The 24,892-nt window shown below is 38.3% G+C and overlaps 1 protein-coding gene and 1 pseudogene across 1 annotated transcript in view; one reads left to right on the top strand and one right to left on the bottom strand.

Annotated features, from left to right (window-relative positions):
- The window catches only part of SLC35F5 (solute carrier family 35 member F5), a 46,927-nt gene extending 27,571 nt beyond the window's left edge, over positions 1 to 19,356 (bottom strand). The window contains 10 exon segments of the mRNA XM_062185661.1: positions 31 to 95; positions 2,466 to 2,553; positions 3,291 to 3,372; positions 6,254 to 6,444; positions 7,240 to 7,321; positions 9,908 to 9,970; positions 12,720 to 12,863; positions 18,066 to 18,207; positions 18,359 to 18,446; positions 19,264 to 19,356. Coding sequence (XP_062041645.1) covers positions 31 to 95; positions 2,466 to 2,553; positions 3,291 to 3,372; positions 6,254 to 6,444; positions 7,240 to 7,321; positions 9,908 to 9,970; positions 12,720 to 12,863; positions 18,066 to 18,207; positions 18,359 to 18,446; positions 19,264 to 19,303 — 985 coding nt within the window. The 5' untranslated portion in view covers positions 19,304 to 19,356.
- Positions 8,860 to 8,965, top strand: LOC133768819 (U2 spliceosomal RNA; annotated as a pseudogene).
- Positions 19,357 to 24,892: the final 5,536 nt, after the last annotated feature.

Here is a 24,892-nt window from a genome sequence, read left to right as displayed (position 1 = left end):
TTCTATGTTCTTAACAGAGAGGTAACTTACCTATTGTATCTCTTCCAGCAGATTTTTCAGACCCTGATAGGTTTACCAGCACAACACCTCCAATGCTATAAGAATGACAGTCATTACTGATAAGCAAAATAATGAATTCCTTAAGAGGCTAATTATAAAGACAAAAATTATTTATAAATGATAAAGTCTAACCTAACTTTGGGTAAAGCTGTTGAAGAAGTTCATTAATAGGAATTAATAATATTATCAGTAAAGCATATTATACTTTTTTTTAGTATTATACTTCTAATAACTAATTTAATACTCACAAAATGAATAATATTGCCTCACATGAAAGGCATCACTATTACCATTTGCATTTTACATGAGCAAACTAATGCACAAAGAGGTAAAGTCATTGAACCAAGACCAACTGGCTCCAGAGTCCAACATTCTTAAGTGCTATTACCCTTCAACTGGAGAAAAATTAACCAACTTGTCATTCCTCTGCCAATCCTTCTTTTGGAGATATAAATGTATTAAGTCAATATAGACTTTACATAGGTACAACTTCTGCTTACTGGCAAAACCTAAGTTAACAGTAAAACTATCCTTACATACTTAAGTAATCCCACTTAGCCCATGCTTTTAATGAATAAAAATAAGACCAAACTAAGAATACAGAGAAATCAGGTCACTCACTCAATTGCTATTTTCTGAGTAGCTAACATGAGTGAATGAGATGGATATGGTTCTTAAGCTCATGGAGCTTATGCTATCTTCCTATTTCTATGCATCTTTTAAGTTTTATACAATTTTTCAAGCAGATGGAATACTGCTAATTTAAAAGAGTCTAATTCTCTCACCTTTTGATCAAAATGACCATGTGGCAATGGGAGAGGAATATTAAAAAAGAAATTATTGGGGCTGGTGCTGTGGCACAATGGGTTAATGCCCTGGCCTGAAGCACTGGCATGCCATGTGGGCACTGGTTTGAACCCTGGCTGCTCCACTTCTGATACAGCTCTCTGCTGTGGCCTGGGAAAGCAATGGAAGATGGCCCAGGTCCTTGGGCCCACGCACCCACGTGGGAGACCCAGAGGAGGCTCTTAGCTCCTGGCTTCGGATCAGTGCAGCTTCGGCCGTTGCGGCCAATTGGGGAGTGAATCATCAATGGAGGACCCCCATCCCCTCTCTGCCTCTCCTCTATGTGTAACTCTGACTTTCAAATAAATAAATAAATCTTAAAAAAAATACTTAAAAACAGAAATTATTTTCCCTTGTGGAACAGTGCTGTCATAAGTCAAATGTAATCTTTATATCAAAAATTTGTTATCCTTCAGTAAAATGACCAAAGTTCTCAGTTAAATAATTATTTAACTGAATCAGATTCAGATATGATCTGAGTACCAACAACATTCCAGAAATCAGAGATTTTATTTCCATTTAGATGATGATTGCTAAGTATAATGAGCATCTGTTACATACCAGATATTGTCTCAAACATTTAACAAGTTTTAATTCATTTAATACTTTTGACAATCCCAGACAACAAATTCTACTACTATCCCAATATACAGATGAGGAAATTTGCACAGAGATGTAAGAAACTTGCCTAAGGTCTCAAACCTAGTAATGATGGAAATGGAATTAGATTCCAGGTGGGTTGAGGCCACTCTTTCTCATTGATCAAATGAGATTTCTTAGCTTATCAGATTTTCTTCAAGATTGGTGCAATGTCAAATTCTTTTTTATAACCATAGAAACTGAATGTTATTGTTTAAGGCCAGTTCATAATGAGGTACTAAACAACATTTACTATGACATTTTAAGAACATACAATACTACTTGTTTTAAAGCTTTTTTTTTTTTTGACTGCTAGGGGCAAAAGCCTATGCTGAGGCTTTAGGTCTCTAAGGATTGACAATCCAGTAGGAAGACAACACAAATATGCACACAATTAAATAAGATTGAAATATAGTTATTAGCAATATTGATGTGCAGCAGTACAAAACTAATAAACAAGTTATACAGAAAATAACTGAAAGATCATTGGAGGGTTAGACAAGAAAAGAAAATCGAATGTTAGATTCCTAGAAAAAGTACAAGGAGAAATCAAAACCAAGGAAAAAAGGGGAACTTGTCTCAGGAAAAGGAAATTGAAACCCAGAAGGTTATGAGGATTGAATTGCCACATTAAGTTAAATGTGAGCATCAGGATAATATTAAGTGTGTATTGACATAAGTGGGAGTCAAAGACATTGTGGGGCTTCTTCCTGCTAGTTACCCTACCCAGAAAGGTTTGACAACTGCTCCAGCAGGTGATGCAGGACTGAGTAGCACAACGTCCACTTAGGGCCTTCTTGTATCCTCATCTTTGTCTGTATATTATACTACAATATAAATTATTATGACTATTTTTTTAACATCGTAGTTTTAGGTAGAGAAAACTACCTATTATACTATGAATATACTAATATCCTTACCTTAAAATTACAGCTAATAATTTTGAAAGGGTAAACCTATCACCGCTGTTACTTGGAAACACTGCAGCAAGAATTAAGGTAAACAGTCCTATGGGGAGAAAAGGATGAAAACAAGGTACATGAGCTTAGAGACTGTTACCATTATTAAATATCATCTTCATGGCTCATTATAAATCTAACAAATTATTCTTTTGTCATTTTTAAATAACTGTGACTGCAGTTATCTAGGCTGAAAATGTTCAAAGTCATACATCAAAATTAAACCACATTTATCTTAACTGTACAGATCAAGGAAAGTTCTATTTATTTTAAAATAATAAGGGAGTTAAGCATCCAGAATAACATTCTGACTTCATCATATTCCAGCCTGTGTGCTAAAGTTATTTTTACCACTTCAAAAATACTTCTTTTATCTTCCAGATTTGGAAGGTGATTCAATTTTAAAAATAAAACACCTTAACATGGGGTAAATTATAGTTCTGAAAGAAGCTATTACATTTAGTTAAAGGGTCTAGAAAAAGATCTTTAGAAAGGATATGTGCAGGGAAAGAAAACTAGCTACAACTATAATATAAAGAACCAACCAAAATACTTCAATATATTGGCATATAAAAAATTCTGTAAAGTATCTGAAAGAACATAAACAGCACAAGACTAAGATAAAAATATGAAGATTAAAAAGCAGTTATAATTACACTAATGTACCCTAAAATTAATGTAACAGCTTAGAACAAGATAGAATTTTATATATATATGCACATATGTGTATATACCAGAAATATACACATATCAATTTTACAGCAGATTTGAAGATAAATTTCTTACCAGAAGTTGAAGACAAAATATTAACTATAGCAACTTGTGTGTCTGAAAGTGCTTCTTGATAAGACAAATTTGCCAAAAACCACTAAAAGAAAAACAAAATGATAGACATGTCTGTATCTTTTACAGCAACTTATAGTGCTCCTTTTTTTTCTTTTCCTAAACACTGTTACCATGAGAGATTTTAAAAGCTGCTTCACATTGAAAAAAACCACAGGCACAAAAGATAACAAACATTTGTAATCAGACCTAAGATCATGTTATCCAATTTCCCTTATGAAATTAACAAAAATTGGTTGAAAGTTACCTTTCTTTTTAAAATAAAATAAAATAAAATTAGGCATTAAATAATTTAAAATTTGTTTTAATCAAGCACCACTAGCACTCTATGAAGCTTATTTAAATCAAATTTAAATTCGGGAAAAATCTCAAACATTAACACATATATAGGTGAATAGCATAATTAAGAACTCCATTAAACTGAATGTGTCCATGCAGAAAGATGGAACTAGCTAGCTAGCTAGATTGATAAGCAAAGGCTACATTTACTCCATAAATTTAGAAATGTCTAATGAAAATTATGAGTTTATTGGTAATTATTTATATGATTTAGGAAATAAGATATAAAATCTTTTTTTTGATGAAGGGTGATATGATGTCCAAAGTTCATTTATCTTCGTTAAAGTTGATCTTTTTTTTTTTTTTTCTAGTAGCTGGATACTTTACTATTTCAAGCATGAGTGTTACTAAAGCATATACTTTACAGAAGTAAACTAACTGTTAGTCTAACTATTTTGGTATCTTTGTTACTGTCACAGATTCCATTGAAGACTGCCTTGTCTCTATTGAAAGGGACATATTTAGATCTCTCTCAGAATTTATAACTCAGTATTATGAAGCGCATAGATACAAGATCTCAGGATACTATCAGAAAGAGCAGATGGCTGAGTCTAGTGATCTCTAGTCTATTCTGTAATTGAGGCTAAAGTCACAGTGAAATTGTGTCTATGTGGTTATGATTCCATCTAAAGTCCATCTGATTTCCTAGATAATTTCACTTACCTATCTAAATAATAAGATGAGGTAGCAATTGATGAAATGGGTAATATCAACATATACAGCTGTAGGAGTCACAATCTATCTGTAGTTGAATCACTAGACAAGAGGCAGATACTTCCCTGAATTATCTTTCAGAGGTTTTCTGCAAGAACAGATAAGCTTATCGGGTGTAATTAGCTTTATTAACCCAATTCTTGTACTACTTTAATATTTAAACATTTGTACATTTTCCAAACAATCTCACCAGTCTCTGCTAATGGAAGGTAAAGAAATAAAAACAGAACACTTAGATGGCAGGCATTCAAAGATCATAAAAATTCATTAGCTTCCCAGAAAGACTTTCCCATTCTCTACCTCTCCCAGAACTCTATTCTCTGGCTCTCAACCCAGGGCACTCTCATCATAAAAGACCTGTTCCCACTTTACTCCAATAAAAATCATCCATACATTATCCACGACTCATTCTATTACTCCAGAGTTGAGGACAACTACTTACTAATAATTATAGGAAACAATTTATATAACATTTCATTGTTTCATTCATAGTAATTCAGTTTTAAATACCCATAAAAATATTCTAAGAGATACTTAATTGACAAAAATTATATAAATTCAGAATATACAAAGTGATGATTTGATATATATGTATATATACACTATATACTAATTATCACAAATTAGCACACCCATCATCATCCACAGTTACCACTGTGGGGGGGGGGCGTGGTAGTGAGGACATTTAAAACCTACTCTTAATAAATTTCAAGCAAACAGGCACAGGCGTTTGGTGTAGTAGTTTAAGTTGCTGCTTGGGCTGCCTCCATCCTTTATCAGAGTGCCTGGTTCAATCCCCAGCTAATCTGCTTCGGATCCAACTTCCTGCTAAGGCACATCCTGGAAGGCAGCAGATGACAGCTCAAGTACTTGGGTCCTTGTCATACATGTAAGAGACCTGGAGAGAGTTCTGGGCTCCAGGCACTGGCTGGTCCACTCTTGGCTGTTGCAGCCATTTGAGGAATGAACTAGCAGATGGAAGATCTCTCTCTGTCTCTTTCTGTTACTCTGTCTTTCAGATAAACAAATAAATCTTTTTAAAAAAAATCTATAGGAAATTCTGTGGAATTACTGTACTTGCAAAAATAATACTCAACCACATTTACATGATTTAATATAAAGTGTAAAAACAGATACCTGAACAAATTAACATGTATAGTAAACTCTTATGTGGATTTTTACTATTCCCTTGTATTTTATAGCACAGGGTAAAATAAATATACTCATAATTCTAACTCTGAGAAAATGACAAACTCTGAAAAACTTCCTAAACTGTGCTTGAGTGTATATGAACAGTTTCACTGTTGTAAAATTCATTGAATTATAATTTATTGAGGTAATGATAAGCACGTATTAACTCTAACTCCCAGTCATGCCAGAGAGTAGAGTTTAAAGTCATGATTAGGGGCCAGTGCCGTGGCTCACTTGGTTAATCCTCTGCCTGCGGCGCCGGCATCCCATATGGGTGCCGGGTTCTAGTCCAGGTGGCTCCTCTTCCAGTCCTCTCTGCTGTGGGCCGGGAGGGCAGTGGAGGATGGCCCAAGTGCTTGGGCCCTTGCACCTTCATGGGAGACCAGGAAGAACCACCTGGCTCCTGGCTCCGGATCGGCGCAGTGCCGGCCATAGTGGCCATTTGGGGAGTGAACCAACAGAAGGAAGACCTTTCTCTCTGTCTCTCTCTCTCTCTCGCTGTCTATAACTCTACCTGTCAAATAAATTAAAAAAATAAATAAATAAAGTCATGATTAACAACAACAACAAAAATTAACAATCTGAAAGTCTTATACTTCAATACAATATTGTCGGTATACAGTCTTTTCAAGTTCCAAACATATAATTAAGAAACAACCTACCACAAAGCAAAAAAAAAAGCTAATTTTTGCTACTTGAGTTGCAGTCAATTTCCCCACAGTTTTTAATATAGACTCTTGTTCTTTCACAGTAGGATATGACATGCGCGACAACTTCGCTTCTAATGCATGGCTTGATGGAAGCTGTCGGATCTCCATGATATTACTGAACCGTACACGAGACTTTTTGGGAGCTTAAAAGGAAAGCACAACACAAAATCATTAAGTGTTCCCCCTTGCAATCAATAAAATCTAAGTTGTGATTTAATGATAAGTATATACTATTTAATTCATCTATGACAAAGGAAATCAGAGTTATGTTATCAGCTGGGGCATCTTTGTCTATTCAAAATAGTTAACCGGAAATATGGTTTCATCTATGAAAATGTTTGGAAGGTTTTCAAATGAGACCAACATTTAAACATGTCTTCTGGAAATGTGTAAACTGCCTGCTTCTGGATTTTAGTATGATTATTGTTTTAGCATTTATAATAAAATTTTGTTTGGATTTTTCTTCATGAATACTCAAATTATAAGAATTATTTTCTTGGGCAAGTATGCAGATTATTCCTGTATAGGTCCATTGCTTGTGAGAAAAATTGTGGGTAAATCCTGTGTTTACACTGAACCTGGTATGCTTTAATAAATTCACAGAACCAGCAAAACTTACCTAATTTGCTATGAGGGATTTAAGGGCATATGGAGAGGATACTGTTCATTTGAAAAAATATATTTATGATGAAACCACAGAGACTTTCGGTGCTTGGATTTCTGGTTGGATCAGTACAAAAATGATTATATTGTATCAGATTCACAATCTAGACAAATGTGTAGAAGACTACAGGATGAGCCAACACATGTGCAATAGAAGCACTACCAGGGGATGCCAGTCAATCTAGCAAACCACAAGTTTAGGGCTGAGTGGGAGGCTTTAATGAGGCTAAAATTTCCACCCCTTTCGGAGATATGAAATTGTAAGATTTGCTCACTTTTTTCAGTATCAATGTTTGTACTCTCAGGTTTTTCACTTGGAAGATCATGAAATTTCACAGGAACATACAGAGGTTCACTCTGGAATGTAACAGAAACAGAACAAAAACAGCCAGTATAAAAGACGATATGGTGGCTACAATTTAAATGTAGATCCAGATACCATCCAAAACACCATGTTTACACATCATAATTTTCCCAAAACATGTTTTTAAGGAAACTCAACTAATTCGTCAAAGTATAATGACAAAAAGTTTCAGATTTTGGAGCATTTTGGAGTTCAAATTTTAGGATCAGGGATACTCAACCTGTATTTAAATGTCATTAAAAAATGACCTCTCTCTCAGTTAACAGTTTATCTTCCATCCCTTTTCATTCACTCTTTTAAAAAAAAATACATATTGAGCTCTGACCATGTCAAATATGGTTCCAGGTCTTGGGAATATAAGGGTGAGAAATGAAAAAGTCTTCTCCTCAGTGATCCTGTAGTCTAAAGGGGAAAGCAGGCAAGGAACAGCAATCAAATATACAGTTTGCATTAATAATATTTGCCACAGGGCTGGTGCTGTGGCACATATGGGCACTGGGTTGAGTCTCAGCAGCTCTACTTCCAATCCAGCTTTCTGCTATGGCCTGGGAAAGCAGTAGAAGATGGCTCAAGTCCTTGGGCCCCTGCACCCACATGGGAAACCCAGAAGAGACTCCTGGCTCAGCTCTGGCTGTTGCAGCCATTTGGGGAGTGAACTAGTGGATGAAAGACCTCTCTCTGTCTCTCTGTCTCTCTCTCTCTCTCTCTCTCTCTTTCTCTACCTCTCTCTGTAACTCTTTCAAATAAATAAATTTTAAAAAAATCTTTTAAAAAAAGCTTGCCAAATTATTTTTTCTAACTTCATAAGATTCAACAACAAAAGCATAAAAATTCCTGAAAACTTTTACACAATTAATAGGTAGCAACAAATGACTACTACCATGACTTACTTCTTGCTAGGTACCAGGTACCAAGCAGAACAGTTAAACACGTGTACATTTTTCGCTGGTCTCCACAATAAGTTTATGAAATAGGTTCAAGAAACTAACATATAAAATAAACAAAGGAGGTGCTGGTACCAGTTGGATTCCCTGCTGCTCCACTTCTGATCCAGCTCTTTTCTAACGCACTGGGAAAGTAGTGGAAGATGGCTCCAGAGCTTGGGTCCCTACACCCATGTGGGAGATCTGAATGGAGTTCAAGGATCCCGGCTTTGGCCTGGCCCAGCCCTGCCACCGAGGCCATCTGGTGAGTGAACAAGCGGTTGGAAGATATCTTTCTCTTTTTATCTCTCCCTCTCTCTGTAATTCTGCATTTCAAATAAAAATAAATCAATCTTTAAAAAAATAATAAAATGGTACACAATAGTATTAAAGCCTGGTTTGCCTAACCTTCCTCTAAAAGGTCAGTATTTTTAGGTGATTCTAAATGACACCTATTTTTCAAATGTTCTCCAGGTGATCTAGTTTTCCAACAAGAAACATTTTTATTTCTTTGATTTTTAACTCCTAACAATGACAAATGTTCAGTAAATAAACAAATAAGGTCTAGAAACAGACATGGTTAGTCTCTTTGTTATACTGTACTTATTATCGCTTCTCAGCCTTTGGCTAAGATCAAGTGTAGTATTTGTTCTTAACAGTTATACTGAACTTATCACTATAGTATTGGGTCTAGCACAATTTGGTAGACTCATCTGATGGATAACAGCAAGGAATAAAGGAAGAATAGTCAGAAGGGTAGTCTGCTATCTCAGTTCTGATTTCTGTATTGACAGAGACAGCTGATATTAAATTACCTTAGCACATTAAGATCCCAAAGAAAAGAAAGGGCATTTTCTCTAAGTGTCAATAAACTCTTCACAATACAAACTTACCTACCCCACATTTAACTACAGTACTAAGACACAAATAAAACAAAATGAAAAACTGTACTGTCAATAAAGTCACCAAACAAGGGCTTCACAAGCTGATATTAAATTTTAGAGAACTTTAATACCATTCTCAGATAGAATGCCACATTTGGAAAGAAAAGAAGTATTGTAAAAACCACATTTTAAAGAGATGCCTTAGTGATGGTCTAACAAGAATGGATTTTACATACTATCTCTCTAAATAGATTATAAATACTTAAGTAAATATGTTAATTATTTTATTTGCTTTCTTATTATCTGTCTCCTCCCTTACCCCAAACAAACACACATACTAGAACATAAGCTGTATTTTCAGAGCCTAGACCTAATGTTTAACACATATTAGGCACTCTAAAAAATGTGTGGAATGAACAAATGAACAATCTACTTACATATTCTTAGAGTCAAGTAGAAATATTTGTCTCTAAATGATAATGAGTATGAAGTAGAAAAGCTGGTAAGGAACAAAGGATTGTCCTTTACCATTTTCAAAACTAGTTTCCCCTTCCCCTGTCTCTTCAGAGGTAGCTGAATTGCTTACCTCCAAGCCCCAGGTCTCCCTGGGAAGGAAGAAAAAAAGGAAGAAAATACTAAACAACAAATTTCATAGAGGGCACTCAACATTGAGCTATAATTCCTAATATAGCTATGGTGCCATCGAAGCTGTTTTGAGTTCTTCCTGCAGTGGCTCAAGTCCACCTGCTCCAGTGGTGATGAGGAAACTTACCAAAGAACTGTTTATAGTTGTATCTGTTGTGCAAGCAGCAAAATAACCTTCAGCATCTGCAAACTAAATATAACAAAACATACAGTTCAATTAAACTTATAACATAAGATTAGTCAGACACAGCTCAAAAGGACAGAATAAAAATTCAAAACATACCTATAAGAGTATAACTATTACTAATAATTCCAATTAATGCCAAGTAATCAAATATGCAAGGCAGGTATTACCATCTTCATTTTATTGATGAAGAAACTGAGACTGGTCTAATATCGAAGTTTATGCTTTTTACTTAACACTCATAATAACATTTCAGGTAACTGGGAAGAATGAAAAGACAAGTAACATGTTGGTATTATCATGAAAATAGTTTTGAACTCATGAATCCCCTAAATGGAACTCAGGGGCTGGGTCAAACTTTAAGAACCCTTATGGCCGGCGCCATGGCTTAACAGGCTAATCCTCCGCCTTGCGGCGCCGGCACACCGGGTTCTAGTAGCGGTTGGGGTGCCAGATTCTATCCCGGTTGCCTCTCTTCCAGGCCAGCTCTCTGCTATGGCCTGGGAAGGCAGTGGAGGATGGCCCAAGTCCTTGGGCCCTGCACCCGCATGGGAGACCAGGAGAAGCACCTGGCTCCTGGCATCGGATCAGCGAGATGCGCCAGCCATAGCGGCCATTGGAGGGTGAACCAGCGGCAAAAAGGAAGACCTTTCTCTGTCTCTCTCTCTCTCTCTCTCTCTCTCTCTCTCACTATCCACTCTGCCTGTCAAAAAAAAAAAAAAAAAACTTTAAGAACCACTCTAATGCTGTATAAGTATGATTTTATTTCCTACCTATAGCTACTCTCTCATTATCCTTGCTGGAAGTCTAAAGAGGTTAAATAACTTGTAGAAGATCACACAACTGGTAAGTAAGAGAACAAGATTCAAACACCAGAGCCCATGCTCTCAAAGAGTCCTTTAAATTAGTAAGAAAAAGATAAAACAAAAGAATTCTACTGTCCAAGAGATATGGAGAAGTAACCAAAAACATAGATTAACCAAGATGCTAATAAATTGTTCACCCTCAAACTGGTGAATGACAGCATTTCTGGTAAGGGTTCAATCTGATACAACACTAACTGAGACTGAATTGGTACAACTATTGTAGATGGTAATTGGGTAAAAAGAATCAAGAGCTTTAAAAATGAATTGCCCTTTTATTCACCATTATGCTTTTAGGAATTTAAGTGAATAACTACAGATAAGTATAAAGATATTTCCATTTATTTGTATCAAATGCAAAAACAGGAACAATCTGTCAAAGGTAAACTAAAATAGGAAAAGATGATAAATTTTCTTTTTTCACCTAGAAAGATATTCATGATATATTGTTGGGTGAAAAATATAATTAGGTTAGAAAATTATATATACATATATATGGAGAGAGATTAAACCTATTCATGTTACATATATTTTTAATAGAGACATAGAAATGTATAGTCTTATATAGTATCAAATATTTACAGAAGTCTTGGGATAGTGGGAAAATGGATAGACTATTCTTATTCTTCTTGTTATCATAATTTATCTTCAACAATGAACATTTATCATTACTAAAATAAAAAAATTCTTAACAAGAATACCAGGATATATGCTATTATTATTCCTTGGTTATTTCTTGAATGGAAGAATTTACTATTTTGTTCTTTTGCTTCCTCTGTATTTCCTGCACATATGTTAGTTCATATACAATGTACTTCTACATGTAATACTATATTGCATGTGTACTTCTATTCTATCATGTATATGTATTACTTTTACAAAGTAAAAGTATTCATATTCATATCTTGACAAGTCGAATTTGTGTAGATATGGGTGTAGATTCTAGGCTTCACCTCAAAAACAGTTATTGAAAAGCCCCTGACAAAAATCAAACAAGTATATTTCTCAAAAAATAGATCAGAAATATTACTTTAACCCTTAAAAACCATTATACACAAAAGAAAAGGACAAGGAAATATAGGGGTGACCAGCAGCTAGGGGAAGGAGATAAAGGGTTAATATTTAATTGGTATAGACTTTTGTTTGGGATGATGAAAAATTCTGGAGATGGATAGATGGTTGCACAGTAAAGTGATTCCACTTAATGCCACTGAACTGTACATTTAGAAAGGGTTAAAATGGTAATTTTGATATTATGTATGTTTTACCAACAGAGAGAATTTCTAATAGGATTAATACTGGGGACAGTTTCATTTTCTTTATTCTCAAAAGTTGCCATTTTTCTATTTTTATAAGGAAGACACATCATTATGTAAAATATCATTTTCTGACACTATGAGTGAGATTATATTAAATCAAAGAATATAATTTGCCAAACATCTGAAACATGTCCCAAAATATGCTATTTTCATTTTATAAAACCTTGTAACCAACTGTATAACTAATTATTTGATAATACAAGCTGCAAATAACCAAAGAGTCTACATATCCTTCTTTCTCCTTACTTTCATCTTTCTCTCCATATTAATTGATTTGGCCTAATTCAACAACTTTTAACTCAACTTATGTCACAGGGTGGGGAAAAGAAAGTGATTAGGTACTTTTGATTTCTCACAAGATATTCTGATACCATGTTAATCAGAAGACCAATACAATTTTTGGACAAAAACAGCTTTTTCTTCTTTCTTTTTCTCCAAGGTAGGTTTTTCTTAAGTTATATTTTCACTCATTTAACTGAACAACTTGATACCTGACTGACCTTATAGAAATTAATATATCTTTAAATTTTCAAAAAATATATACCTCCCCAATAAATAAGACTCAAAACTTACAAATGCAGCATGCTTGCCTCTAAATCCTCTTGTACACTGCTGTCTCCATGGCTTCCAAATAATAAAGCCCAGAAGGTACAGGACAAACATAGATGTTTTTGCAAAGGTACTGAAGAATGGTTTGTTGTACTGAGTAAAAACATACTGTAAAGGAAAAAGTTATACAGACATCTATGAGATGACTTCAAACCTTATTACTCATCTCCAAAAAAATAAAGCCATTTTATGATTTTTAGAAGTAGTTCATTGCAATAAGGTCAAAAGGGATTATAAAAATATTTATAATTCATTTCCGAATACTTTATTTGCCTGGCATACAAACAATAACATTAACAAACAAAATAGCAATAACCTTCAAAAAAGTTTTGTTCAACATTCATTGAAAACCTACTGGACAACAGTATCTGAACTAAGGGCTAAAGAAAAATTAAATAGGCTTTCCTGCACTTGAGGAACTTACAATCTAATAGAGGTGCCACATATGAAGAATATAAAGCATAACATGCTAAATAACATTACAGGGGTTCAGGGTGCCACAGCAGCACCAAAAGGAAGACAACAATTTTTTAAAAGATTTATTTGTTCATTTGAAAGGTAGGGTTACAGAGAGGCAGAGGCAGAGAGAGAGAGAGAACGAGAGAGATCTTCCATCTGCTGGTTCCCTCCCCAGTTGGCCACAACGGCCTGTGCTGCACCAATCTGAAGTCAGAAGCCAGGAGCTCCTTCTGGGTATCCCATGCAGGCACAGGGGCCCAAGGACGTGGTTACCTTCCACTGCTTTCCCAGGCCGGTAGCAGAGAGCTGGATCAGAAGTGGAGCAGCTGGGACTTGAACTGGTGCGCAGAAGGGATGCTGGCACTGCAGGCAGTGGCTTTACCTGCTATGCCACAGGGCTGACCCCAGATGACAACAATTTGAAAGTTGGACTTGCTGCCTGAAAGGCAGGCTTTTCTTGAGATGTGTTAGAAGTGCTGAAAAAGCAGTCAGCCGAAAATGAAGGGAATAGCATAAAGAAAGGCAATGAAATAGAAGAGTGTGTAAAGACAACTAAGTGAAGGTTAACATTCTTGGGAAGTTATATTAAAAACTACACTCTTCACTTAAATTAGAAAAACCAATTCACACTTAGGATTTTTTTTGTCTCCTAGAAAAAAATAACTTCTAATTATGTGCACTGAAAAGCCTCAGAAGAAATGATAACCTGAGAGGAATAAGCAACACCAGCACCAGACAGCAGGGTATGCCATCTGGCACTACAAGAAAGTATGGCTTCTAGGAGAAATGAGCAAATCCAGGTATGGAGAGAAAATATACAACATGAGCCTGGGGGCACCTTGTGCCAGAAAGCAAGTAAGATGTTGAAGATTAGTAAGCTCATAGTAAAAGTACCCCAAAGCCAATTTGAAGGGGCTCCCATCTGTTAAAGATAGAACAGTGTAAACATTAAAAGAAATAGTTAAAATATTAAAAAATCTGAATGTATAATGATACTCAACAAATTCTCAATGGTTACTACTAGAAGCTGCTAGATAATTCTACTCTAAAATAAAGACAAAAATTCAAATTTATCCAAGCTTTTATATATGAATCATATTTCAACATAACCAAACAGTAGTTATAAAAGAGCTCTTAAAGAATTCCAGCTAGGGGCTGCCACTGTGGCATGGCAAATAAAGCCGCTACCTGCAATGCTAGCATCCCATATGGGCAGCGTTTCATGTCCTGGCTGGTCCACTTCAGATCCAGCTCCCTGCTAAGGGTCTGGGAAAACAGCACAAGATGGTCCAAGTGCTTGGGCCCTTGTATCCAAATGGGAGACCAGGATGAAGCATCTGGCTCCTGGCTTCAGCCTGGCTAAGAACTGGGGATTGTAGCTATCTGGGGAGTGAACCAATGGATGCAAGATTGATCTCTCCTCTCTGTCTCTCTCTCTGTGTCTTTCTCTCTCTTTCTCCCCCCTCCCTTTCAAAAGAGATAAATAAATCTTAAAAAACAAAAACAACGATGCTTAGAAAAATCACCACTGAAAAATCACTTACTGAAATACCAGGACAATATTCACATGGATATTCAATTACTAACTAAAGTTTGATGAGGAACCTTATAATGCTAAAGTGTCATCAACCAAGGTGAGGCCTGCAGTCATTATGTGCTTTGTGTTACCATGTGAAGTACCCAGTACCACCAAGGTATTTTTCCTAAAAACAGAACCTAAGCAGTACTTTACATCTAACTATCATTTTTCAGGAAATAAGAGAAAGAAAAAAAAGTTAAATACCTCAAGGAAGCAATCAGCGAAGTCTAGAATGTATTATATACACCCTACCGGAAAAATGAACTAGCTTCTTCAACAAATCAATAGCATGAAAAAAAAAGAGGGGTTACAGTTAAGTAAAAATGATTTCAAAAAGCCAACAAATGCAATGTGTGATCTTTGTTCAGATCTTAGTAAACCACTCCCCAAAAGGGCCAATCTGAATATGAACTATAAGGAACTTTAGTTAATTTTGTTAGATGTTAATGACAGTGATATGGTTTCAAAAATAGCAGTCCTAGTCAGTTTGAGGTAAATAGACAAGAAATTATGTAGTTACAATTTGCTTTAAATACTGCAGGAAGGGCAAGGATTTGGCACAGCAATTGGGACACCTGCATTCCACATCAGAGTGCCTGGTTTGAATCCCAGCTACTCCACTTCCAATCCACATTCCTAGTAGTGCACATCCTGAAAGGTAGCAAATGATGGCTTAAGTACTTGGAGTGCCTGCCACCCATGTAGAAGATCTGGATTGGGTTCCAGACTCCTAGCTTCAGACTGGTAAACCCTGGCTATTGTGGGCATCTGGGGAGTGAACCAACAGATGAAAGATTTCCATCTGTCTTTCTGCCATTCAGATCAAATGAAAGATAAATGAAAACAAAACAAAACAAAACAAAAAATACTACAAGAAAAAATTGAGGGCCAACGTTGTGATGTAGCAGGTAAAAGCTGCCGCCTGTGACACCAGCACCCCATATGGGAGCCCATTTATGCTCATGTCCAAGCTGCTTCACTTCCAATCCAGCTACCTGCTAATGGCCTGGGAAAAGCAGCAGAAGATGTCACAAGTGTTTGGGTCCCGGCCACCCACATGGGAGAACCAGATGAAGTTCCTGGCTCTTGGCTTTGACCTGGCCCAGCCCTAGCCATTGCAGCCATCTGGGGAGTGAACCAATAAATGAAAGATCTCATCTCCCCCTCCCCCTTCCCCCTCCCCCTCTCTCTGTATCTCTGATTTTCAAATAAAATAAATAAATCTTAAAAAGAAAAGATTTGAGAGAGGGGTTGACAAGCTGGCAAAATTTGATAATTGTTAAGCAATGAGTACCTGGAGATAAGTTATACTATTCTCTTTACTTCACATGTTAGAAATTTCCAAATTAAAAATAATAATTTTAGTTTTGAAATACATTATTTTAAGAGTTTGATGAATTTGTCAAACTGAAGAACTAGACATTTTACATACGCTCTTGCATAATGAAGTTATAAAATAGCCTCTAAAAGATTTTCTTTTTTAAAAAATAAAAACAAGTTGGTTTTTTTCAAGCTTTATTGATAGTAACAGACACATAAAATTGAATATAATTACTATGTACAATGTGGTATTTTCATGTATATATACATTATGAAATTATCTTCACAAACAAGTTGGGTTATTTTTAACCTTGCTTAGATACCAGTAGCAAAGTTACAATTTAATCAGATGTTCTTGTGTCCTAAATTTTATTATCTAATAAATAAAACAATTTAATTAAAACTAAAACAAAATTTAAGATATATTTGGCAGCAGGCATTTAGACTAGCAGTTAAGACTCCTGCATCTCACATCTGAGTACCTGGGTTGCATACTTGGCTGTGGCTCCAAGAGCCCAGCTTTGACTAATGCAGAGCCTGGGAGGTAGCAGTGATGGTTCAAGTAATCTCTCCTGAAACTCACATGAGAGATCTGGATTGAATTCCTGGCTCTTAGCTTCTGTCCAGTCCAATCCCAGCCATTGAGGACATCTGAAGAATGTATCGGCTGATAGTTGTTTTCTCTCTCTCTCTACCTCTCTGCCCATGCAATTTAAAAATTAAATTAAAAAAATAGGTTTTGTTTCCTGTCAACATTAAGAATATTACTTTGAGGTAAAAACCACAGAGTGTTAAATTAATCTAAAAAAGGTTCTAGAAAAATTCAAAAGTAAAAACTGGCTTGCAGTATTCCAAAGAAACTAAAAATATGTTATTCACAGGATATAATGTCCATGTCAATTATTTATATATGAAAAGTGAGAAGACTTACAGCATCTAACTGCTTCTTTCAACATTTAAATTCATTTTATAAATACTAGCTCCCTTTTGGAAATTTGCCTTAAGACTGCGTCATGAGTCAAAATGTAGTAAATTCTGAAAATAAAAGTGTCTTTTTATAAAGAATATTAAACAAACAGCATTAAGTCTACAAATAGAGAAACTATTTCTAAACTCAAAGTACCACATCACTACCAATGGGTTATTAATAAAGACGAATTTTAACTGAAGGCAATCATTGTATACCATGCACTTTGTAACAGTGTTTGAGTCAGCAAACATATAAATGGGAAAGCACCCAGGCCTCTGCATAGTAGTGACCTATACATGAAAATCTGAGCACTTTTACTCTTGTCCAAAAACATTCTTACTTTGTACTAAATGGAGACTGTTAGACTCCTGAATGGTTATTAATTAGAATATTTATAGAGAAAGAAACTGAATTTAGAAAAAAAACAAACACATTGAAAGATTAATATGAATTCTCTCTAATAAGTAATTCTCCCTAAAAGATACAATAAGACTGAATGAGTAGCATACATTGTGGCACAGCAGGTTAAGCTACTACTTGTGATGCCCCTGTTCCATAAGAGTGCTGGTTCAAGTCCTGGCTGCTCTGCTTCTGATCCAGCTGCCTTCTAACCCACCAATTAAGGCAGGGGAAGCTGACCCAAGTGCTTGGGGCCCTGGAAGACTACATGGAGTTCTGGGTTCCTGGCTCAGCCCCAGCTGTCGTGGCCATTTAGGTAGTAAAACACTGGATAGAAGATCTCTGTCTCTCCCGCCATAACTATGCCTTTCAAATAAATGAATCTTAAGAAAAAGAAAACAAACAAACAAAAAACAGGTTTTCACTTGAATTGACACAATTCATTATAAAAGAAAAGTAAATAATCCCACAATATGTAAAACACTGTTTTTAGTAAGCATGAGAGTAATGGATAGAACTACTATGGGTTAAGAGAAATAGTGTTGTTCTCATGTGACACCATTACTGAATAAGAGGTACATACCGAAGTGAGTTCAGAAGAGGCCACCCATATCACATCAACAAGCAGGAGAATAACAATCCCCAGAGCCATCCGCCGGCGCTGAGTGAAGGCACTGTTCGGGGAGTTCATGCGGTTCATGATAAACACACACACCATTTGTAGTCTGCTTTTCAGAAAATACAGATCTCATTAGAGACGACTTTGGAAAAACAAGCGCATAAAAAGAAAAAAGGAGTAGAACAGAAACACGTGACATTTGTTAGCTAATGTTCAGTATGAAAATCGCTTAGGTATTTAAAGAGCCTGGAATTTACCTTGTTGTAAGGGCCTTTCGGAGATCTTCGAAAGCAATGCCTGAAAACCTGGATCTCAGTCTAAAAGGAGGTGAAGAACTCAGCACACCTAAAAACCACAAAATACTGCTTACGAAAACGTCAACTCCAGATTTATCACATCTTTCCCACCCCTCACGTTCAAGCTGAAGGCAAATGAAAACATCAAAGTGTCAAGCATAGTGGACACCTTTCCCTGCGCTCCTCAGATCATACTCTGAGGGGTACGCTGTCGGGGGAGAGCAATATTCCAGTCAGCTTATGTAAGCACAGTTAGCTGTTCGAAGACAGCTGCTGCGAGTCCCACAAACGCACAAGTCCATCCGTGTCTCCTTGCAGAGGAATTCACCCCAGAGACAAGGTCCAGACACACGCCCGTTTCTACAAGTGTGTTTTCTGCATCTAAGCTCCCGGGGTGGAATTCGCTGATTGGAGAGGCAGTGATCTGCAGTGGGTCTATAGGGCACCTTTCCAGCCCCCTTTACGTGGTAGAGGAAAAGGATCCTCCACGCTCCCCCACCCAAGCCTGTCACCACATCTCGTTATTTCAGATCCAAGCAGTAATTCTTCAGGAGGGGAAGACACAGCTGTTAAAAAGGAAACACCCCCGCCCCCCCTTTTTGGGGAGGAAAAAAAGTTAAGTCGGTGGCGCCTCCGGTGAGAGAGGTAAAGCCCCAGGCGACCACGCACGAGCAGCTGGCTTAATCGCTGGAGTCTGGAGCCGGGTCAGAAGCCCCTGTCAGCCGACCGCTCTCTCCGCCCCTCGAGACCACCCTCAGCGGTTCTGTCAAGGCGCTAGCAAAGGCTGCAGGTGGGGCTGTTCGCGGGCACTCGGTTCCGGCTTAGGCTCCGGGTGGTGACTTCGGGGCCCTTCCCTGCCTGCCTACCTGGCCTTCCTGCCCCGCGATGGCGTCGTGGCGGCACCATGAGCGGACCCGGCCCGGTCCCGCCGCCGCCCAGCGCCACGGCCGCGGCCTCGGACTCACAGAGCTGTCACTGCGCTCGACATCGCGCCGCGGTGGAGGCAGAGCCCCTGAAGCCGCGTGCCCCACAGGGCAAGGCCGCCGACGCCTCCCAACTCCGCTCGGGCCGGGAGGGCGGGGAGTGAGCAAGGGGAAGGGACAGTGCAAGCTGCGATGGCCGCGGAGGCCCGGAGCTCGGCCCTGGCTCCGGCCCCGCCCCCGGCCGGCCAGCTCCGCGGCCCCGCCCCCCGACCTGACGGCGGCGCGCGGGCTACGTCACGTCGCGGCGACGGCGGACCGTGCCTGGGTGTATCTCCACGGTGACTTGGCAGCGCCGAGCGATGTAGTGCCCAGAATGCCGCACCCATCAAGGAGATGCGTCGGTGACGCGGTCGGGGAGCCGAGATAGGAAGAAAGGAAGTGGGGTGAGGCGGAGGGAGAAAGAGGGAAGCTGCCGGCAGTGGGTGGGGAAGTAAGAGCCTCTAGACAACCCTTCCCCAGAACCGACGCGAGCAGCTCCCTTTCCGGCTGAGTTGATAACTTTTGTTACCCGTTTCTCGAAAAGGGGAGTGGAAAGCAAAGTGGCCTGGGATACTTTGGGTTCCTGGGAACTTTCCTATGTAAACTACATCCTAGCTCTTGGACTGACAAGCTGTATCGTAGGGCGAAATATTTCTCACGTGGCACCTCAATGTCCTCATCTAAAGAATGGGGATAATTAAAGTACCTGCCGTTATCTGCCGTGTGTGTGGGTGTGGGTGTGGATTATGTGAGTTTACAAGTGTAAAGGGCTTGTATGCCCATTCGTGGCACATAGAATCCAAGTTGGTCAGCATCTTGACTTATAGTTGGAAAACAAAAATGAGGGTTAAGAATTCTGTAAGATAACTGGTATTGACTATCCCCAGTGCCTTTTTAAAAAGACTTATTGTATTTGAAAGGCAGAGTCACAAAGAGAGAGAGGGAGGGAGAGACAGAGTGAACCATCTGCTGGTTTACTTCCCAAATGGCCGCAATCGGTGGGGCTGGACCAGACTGCAGCCAGGAGCCTCTTCCAGGTCTTCCACATGGATGTAGTGGGCTGTGTCCCACTGCTTTTCCAGACCATCAGCAGGGAGCTGGATCCAAGTGAAGCAGTGGGGACTGGACCTAGTGCTCAAATGGGATGCCGGCTTGCAGGCGGCAGCTGCTTAACATGCCAGCCTCCACAAATGCGTTCTTGACATCTTAGACAATATGATGAAATTATGGGATTGACGTTAGTTTTTAAGTCTTCTTTGTTTCACAGAAATTGAATATATATTCATATGACCAAAAAGCACCAATGAACATTTTTGTGTTGATCTAGTCAGTTTCTGATAAACTCTCAACATCAAGCATTTATAATTAGTAAGTAAGAAATGTATTCTATTAAGTTGTGCAGAGTAGAAAAACAGTCATCTACTTGCAATTGCTACTTAGGGGAAATTTGGTTGCAGATATTAATCAAATTACTCCAGAAGTAGCTTATTCTTTTCTTTCATTAACATTCTAAATGATGTCAGGCTTGTAATATACTTAGGAATTTTTTATTCTACATGTATGACATATAGTCTGAAAACAGAATGGTACTGCAAATATTCCTCATGATCTAAGAGCCAGGAAAGCCATGTTCTATTTACTAATCTGTCCACAATTTGTTATGTGCTCTTGTGTATTACACTACCCGCCCCGTGCCTCAGTTCTGCACTATATTCTCAGCACCAAAACTAGTGCCTAGCAGAGTTGGCAGTCAGTGGTGAATGAACTTGAACATCCTTCTGTGTCTGGAACTTTTCCTTATAGCTAATTCCTCTCCCGAGTCTCCATTTATGTCATTTGGTAGTACCGTTTTCCTGATCTCAGTCCTAATCTTTTCTTTTTAATTAATTTCCCTTTTACTCTTCATACTTGATCACTTTTAAGGCCTTTTGAAATCTCTTCATTGTTAACCCTCACAATTCATCAGGTGATAATTCTGACACCTTCAAAAAAATTCCCTGAAATCTACTCCAGAGAAAATAATTTCCCCAATACATATACTACAAAATTAATATGAAAGCAAAAGATGTGTGTGTGTTAATAGTTGAATGCAGCTATAACCTGTACATTTCACATGTGCAAATAAGGAACCTTCAAATGAGTACAACAAAGGATATTTACAGTCAGCTTTGTATATCTGAGGATTCTTTATCTATTTGATGGGAAAATGCATCTTCCTTGAACATGTACAGACTTCATGTCTTTAATCCCCAAATTCTGTAATATAGACTAAGCACTACTTACATAGCATTTATGTTGTATATTGGGCATTATAGCTAATCTAGATGAGTCAAAACACGTGGGAGAATGAGAGTATTTGGAAACACTATGCTAGTTTAAATAAGGGACTTGAACATCAGAGGATTTGGTATCTGAGGGTGCTAAAACCAGTCCCCCTCAGATACTGAGACAGCTGTATTCAAAACTTACCATAGCAAAGCAGACAGCCATAGTCACTTGTGTTCAGCAGGAACACAAAGGCAATCAGTGCAATGTGGAAGTTTTATTGGGACAAAGAGGAAAGGCTTCATGGATGCCCTCCAACCCTGATTGGGGGTGTTCGAATAGGGATGATGGAAGCAGGTTAACTAGAAGAAAGGCATCCTATATAGTTAGTTAGGGGGTACATATTTGGCTTTCTCTGGTTGGTCCAAAGTTGGAAATGAGACAAAAACTAAGGAAACTGGCAGCTGTTGATCAAGTCCTAGTCATTTGGAGTTGCTGGCTTCAGAGATTGTGGTTGCTTTTCTGAACTGGTTGCTTCAGAGGTTGTGGGTCAGAGTTCTATTTTTATATATGCTCTGGCCATTGTCCATGTGTATATTTAGTGTCTGTCTCACAACAGTCTACTGCATATATCATTGTATTCTCTACAATATCTACCAGATTACTGGGCACACAGCTTGATAAATACTCAATTTTGTTTCTAAGGTACAGCTAAACTAAGGTTCACAATTTTAAAATATATATTATGTATTTTTAAATATAGATATGTAAAAGACTTCTTTTGAATTTGAACTTTACTGCATTTTGAATTTGAACCTTACTGTGAATTATATCCCATGGTGGAGGCCATAAACTTAGGAGGTTCTGAGATACTTAAGGTACTAAGGGTTATTATATGCAATCAAGTCCTAGGTTTTGTGGGGTTTAGTGGCACGGTGGAGGAGCAAAAAAATGTCAACAGAGATGTGAATGAAAGTTCTAAACATCTACAGAGTAACCATCGAGGCAGTGCTGGATGGATGTCCGCTCATAGGTTGATGCCCACTCATTGAGGGCATGGACCAGAGTTCTGAGTGCATGGTGTATCTGGATAGCTATAGATGGAGAAGACTTTGGAAAAGAGAGAATCTAAGCTTGATTTTAATGATGGGGAGAACTTTGATAAAGGGAGAATATTTTTTTCTAAGTGAGTAAAATATAACCAAAAGAAAAAGATGTGTTCGGAGACAGGTTATAAAACTTGTTTGGCAGAGCACAGCACGTATGTAGAGAAGCAATGGGAAATAAGACAGGTCAGGTGAGTTCTGGGGATATTGACACCTGCTCTAGAAACTAGATAAAAGATTTGGGACTTTGTATATAATGGAATTGTATATATTTGGGAATTTGTATATAATGAAAACCTAGGGGTTTTTAAACATGAAAGAAACACTTTAGTGAATCAGAAATTATTAAATATCCACATGATGTCTAACGTGTGTTGGGACTGCGTCAAGAGTACCACACAGGGGCCGGCGCCATATCGCAGTAGGTTAATCCTCCGCTTTCAGTGCCAGCATCCCATATGGGCTCCGGTTCTAGTCCCAGTTGCTCCTCTTCCAATCTAGCTCTCTGCTGTGGCCTGAGAAAGCGATGGAAGATGGCCCAAGTCCTTGTGCCCCTGCACCCACATAGGAAACCTGGAAGAAGCACCTGGCTCCTGGCTTCGGATCGGCACAGCTCCAGCTATTGCAGCCATTTAAGGAGTGAACCAATGGACGAAAGGCTTTCTGTCTCTCCCTCTCACTGTCTGTAACTCTGACTTTCAAATAAATAAATAAAATCTTAAAAAAAAAAAAAAAAGTACCACATAAGGTGTGGGCCTACCTTCAAGGAAATTATACCATAGAGAAAATTGATTCTCTAAATAGAGAACATATATTCCAAGCTAGAAGTTGCTGAGTCTAAATTCACTTCTCAAGTATCCTTTTAGCACCCTGTACCCATGCTGGTCATTTTGAAAATGGTCTCCCTTGTCACTTCTTTATATCTTACTATTGAAGGCATCGTTGGGAGGGAAGTGGATAATAAAGTAAAAGGCTCATCTGATTGTCTCTGACCAATTTAAAGTGCCCTGTTCATGCTCACCCAGTGCCTGAAACCAGGTGACTCAGGCCCCCTGCCAGCTGAGTGGCCCAAGCAGCAGACTAGCATGTGATAATGAGCTTATTGATGCCACACCCAGTTCCCAATGATCTTGACTCTAAGGCCTCTAACTTGTTCACTCAACTCTCATGAACTCTGCTCCTGACACCTGGTAATACTGACCCAGTAAAACCTCAATCTCTTTGTATCATTTATAAAATCTGATCTCCTTTCTGCTGTAGTCACTAATGAACCTAGCCTGATCCTGTTGGTCCATGGAACCCTTCCTCAGCCCAGTGGCCTATGCACAGCCTGGATTGCCTCAAGCTCCAGGAAAGAAAATTAAAAAAAAAAAAAAAAAAAAAAAAACGGACTGGGATTTTGATGGATGTAATAGCTTGTTAAATGACTTCCTACTGTCTCCTGGTTTTGGGTTTTTTTTAAAGATTTATTTATTTATTTGAAAGAGTTACACAAATAGAGAGGAGAAGCAGAGAGAGAGAGGTCTTCCATCTGATGGTTCACTCCCCAGTTGGTGGCAACAGCTGGAGTTGCGCCAATCCGAAGCCAGGAGCCAGGAGCTTCTTCCAGGTCTCCCACGTGGGTGCAGGGGCCCAAGGACTTGAGCCATGTTCTGCTTTCCTAGCCCATAGCAGAGAGCTGGATTGGAAGTAGAGCAGCCGGGTCTTGAACCTGCGCCCATATGGGATGCCAGCACTTTAGGCCAGGGCATTAACCTGCTGCGCCACAGAGCCAGCCCTGCTGTCTCCTGTTTTAAGCAAAGACTCCCAAAGCACAGAACAACCAACTATCAAAGACCATAACAATGTAAGGTCACATTTTAGACAGTCCATGTGGGACTCAGAAACAGGGGTTTCTAACTTAGTGATAACATCAGCACACTATTCAAATCAAGGCTATATTTGTAGAATAAGAATCCATGGCGAGTTGAAAAGATGGGAGAGAATGAATTTACTTGAAGAGAGTTTTCACTTTATGTAAATATCTCTGGTTCCTTAGGGATTTTGAAGGTCTGCTTCTCCCTTTCTTAACACAAGCAAGGGGAAAGGTGCTCTTCAAAAGAACATTCAAAGATCTTGCCTTACGTTTTCTTTTGTTAATATTTATTTATTTTATGTATTTA

Source organism: Lepus europaeus, chromosome 1 (genome assembly GCF_033115175.1).
Source record: "Lepus europaeus isolate LE1 chromosome 1, mLepTim1.pri, whole genome shotgun sequence".
Classification (NCBI taxonomy): Eukaryota; Metazoa; Chordata; class Mammalia; order Lagomorpha; family Leporidae; genus Lepus; species Lepus europaeus.
Note: the sequence above shows the minus strand (reverse complement) of the source record. Positions and strands in the feature narration are given on the sequence as shown.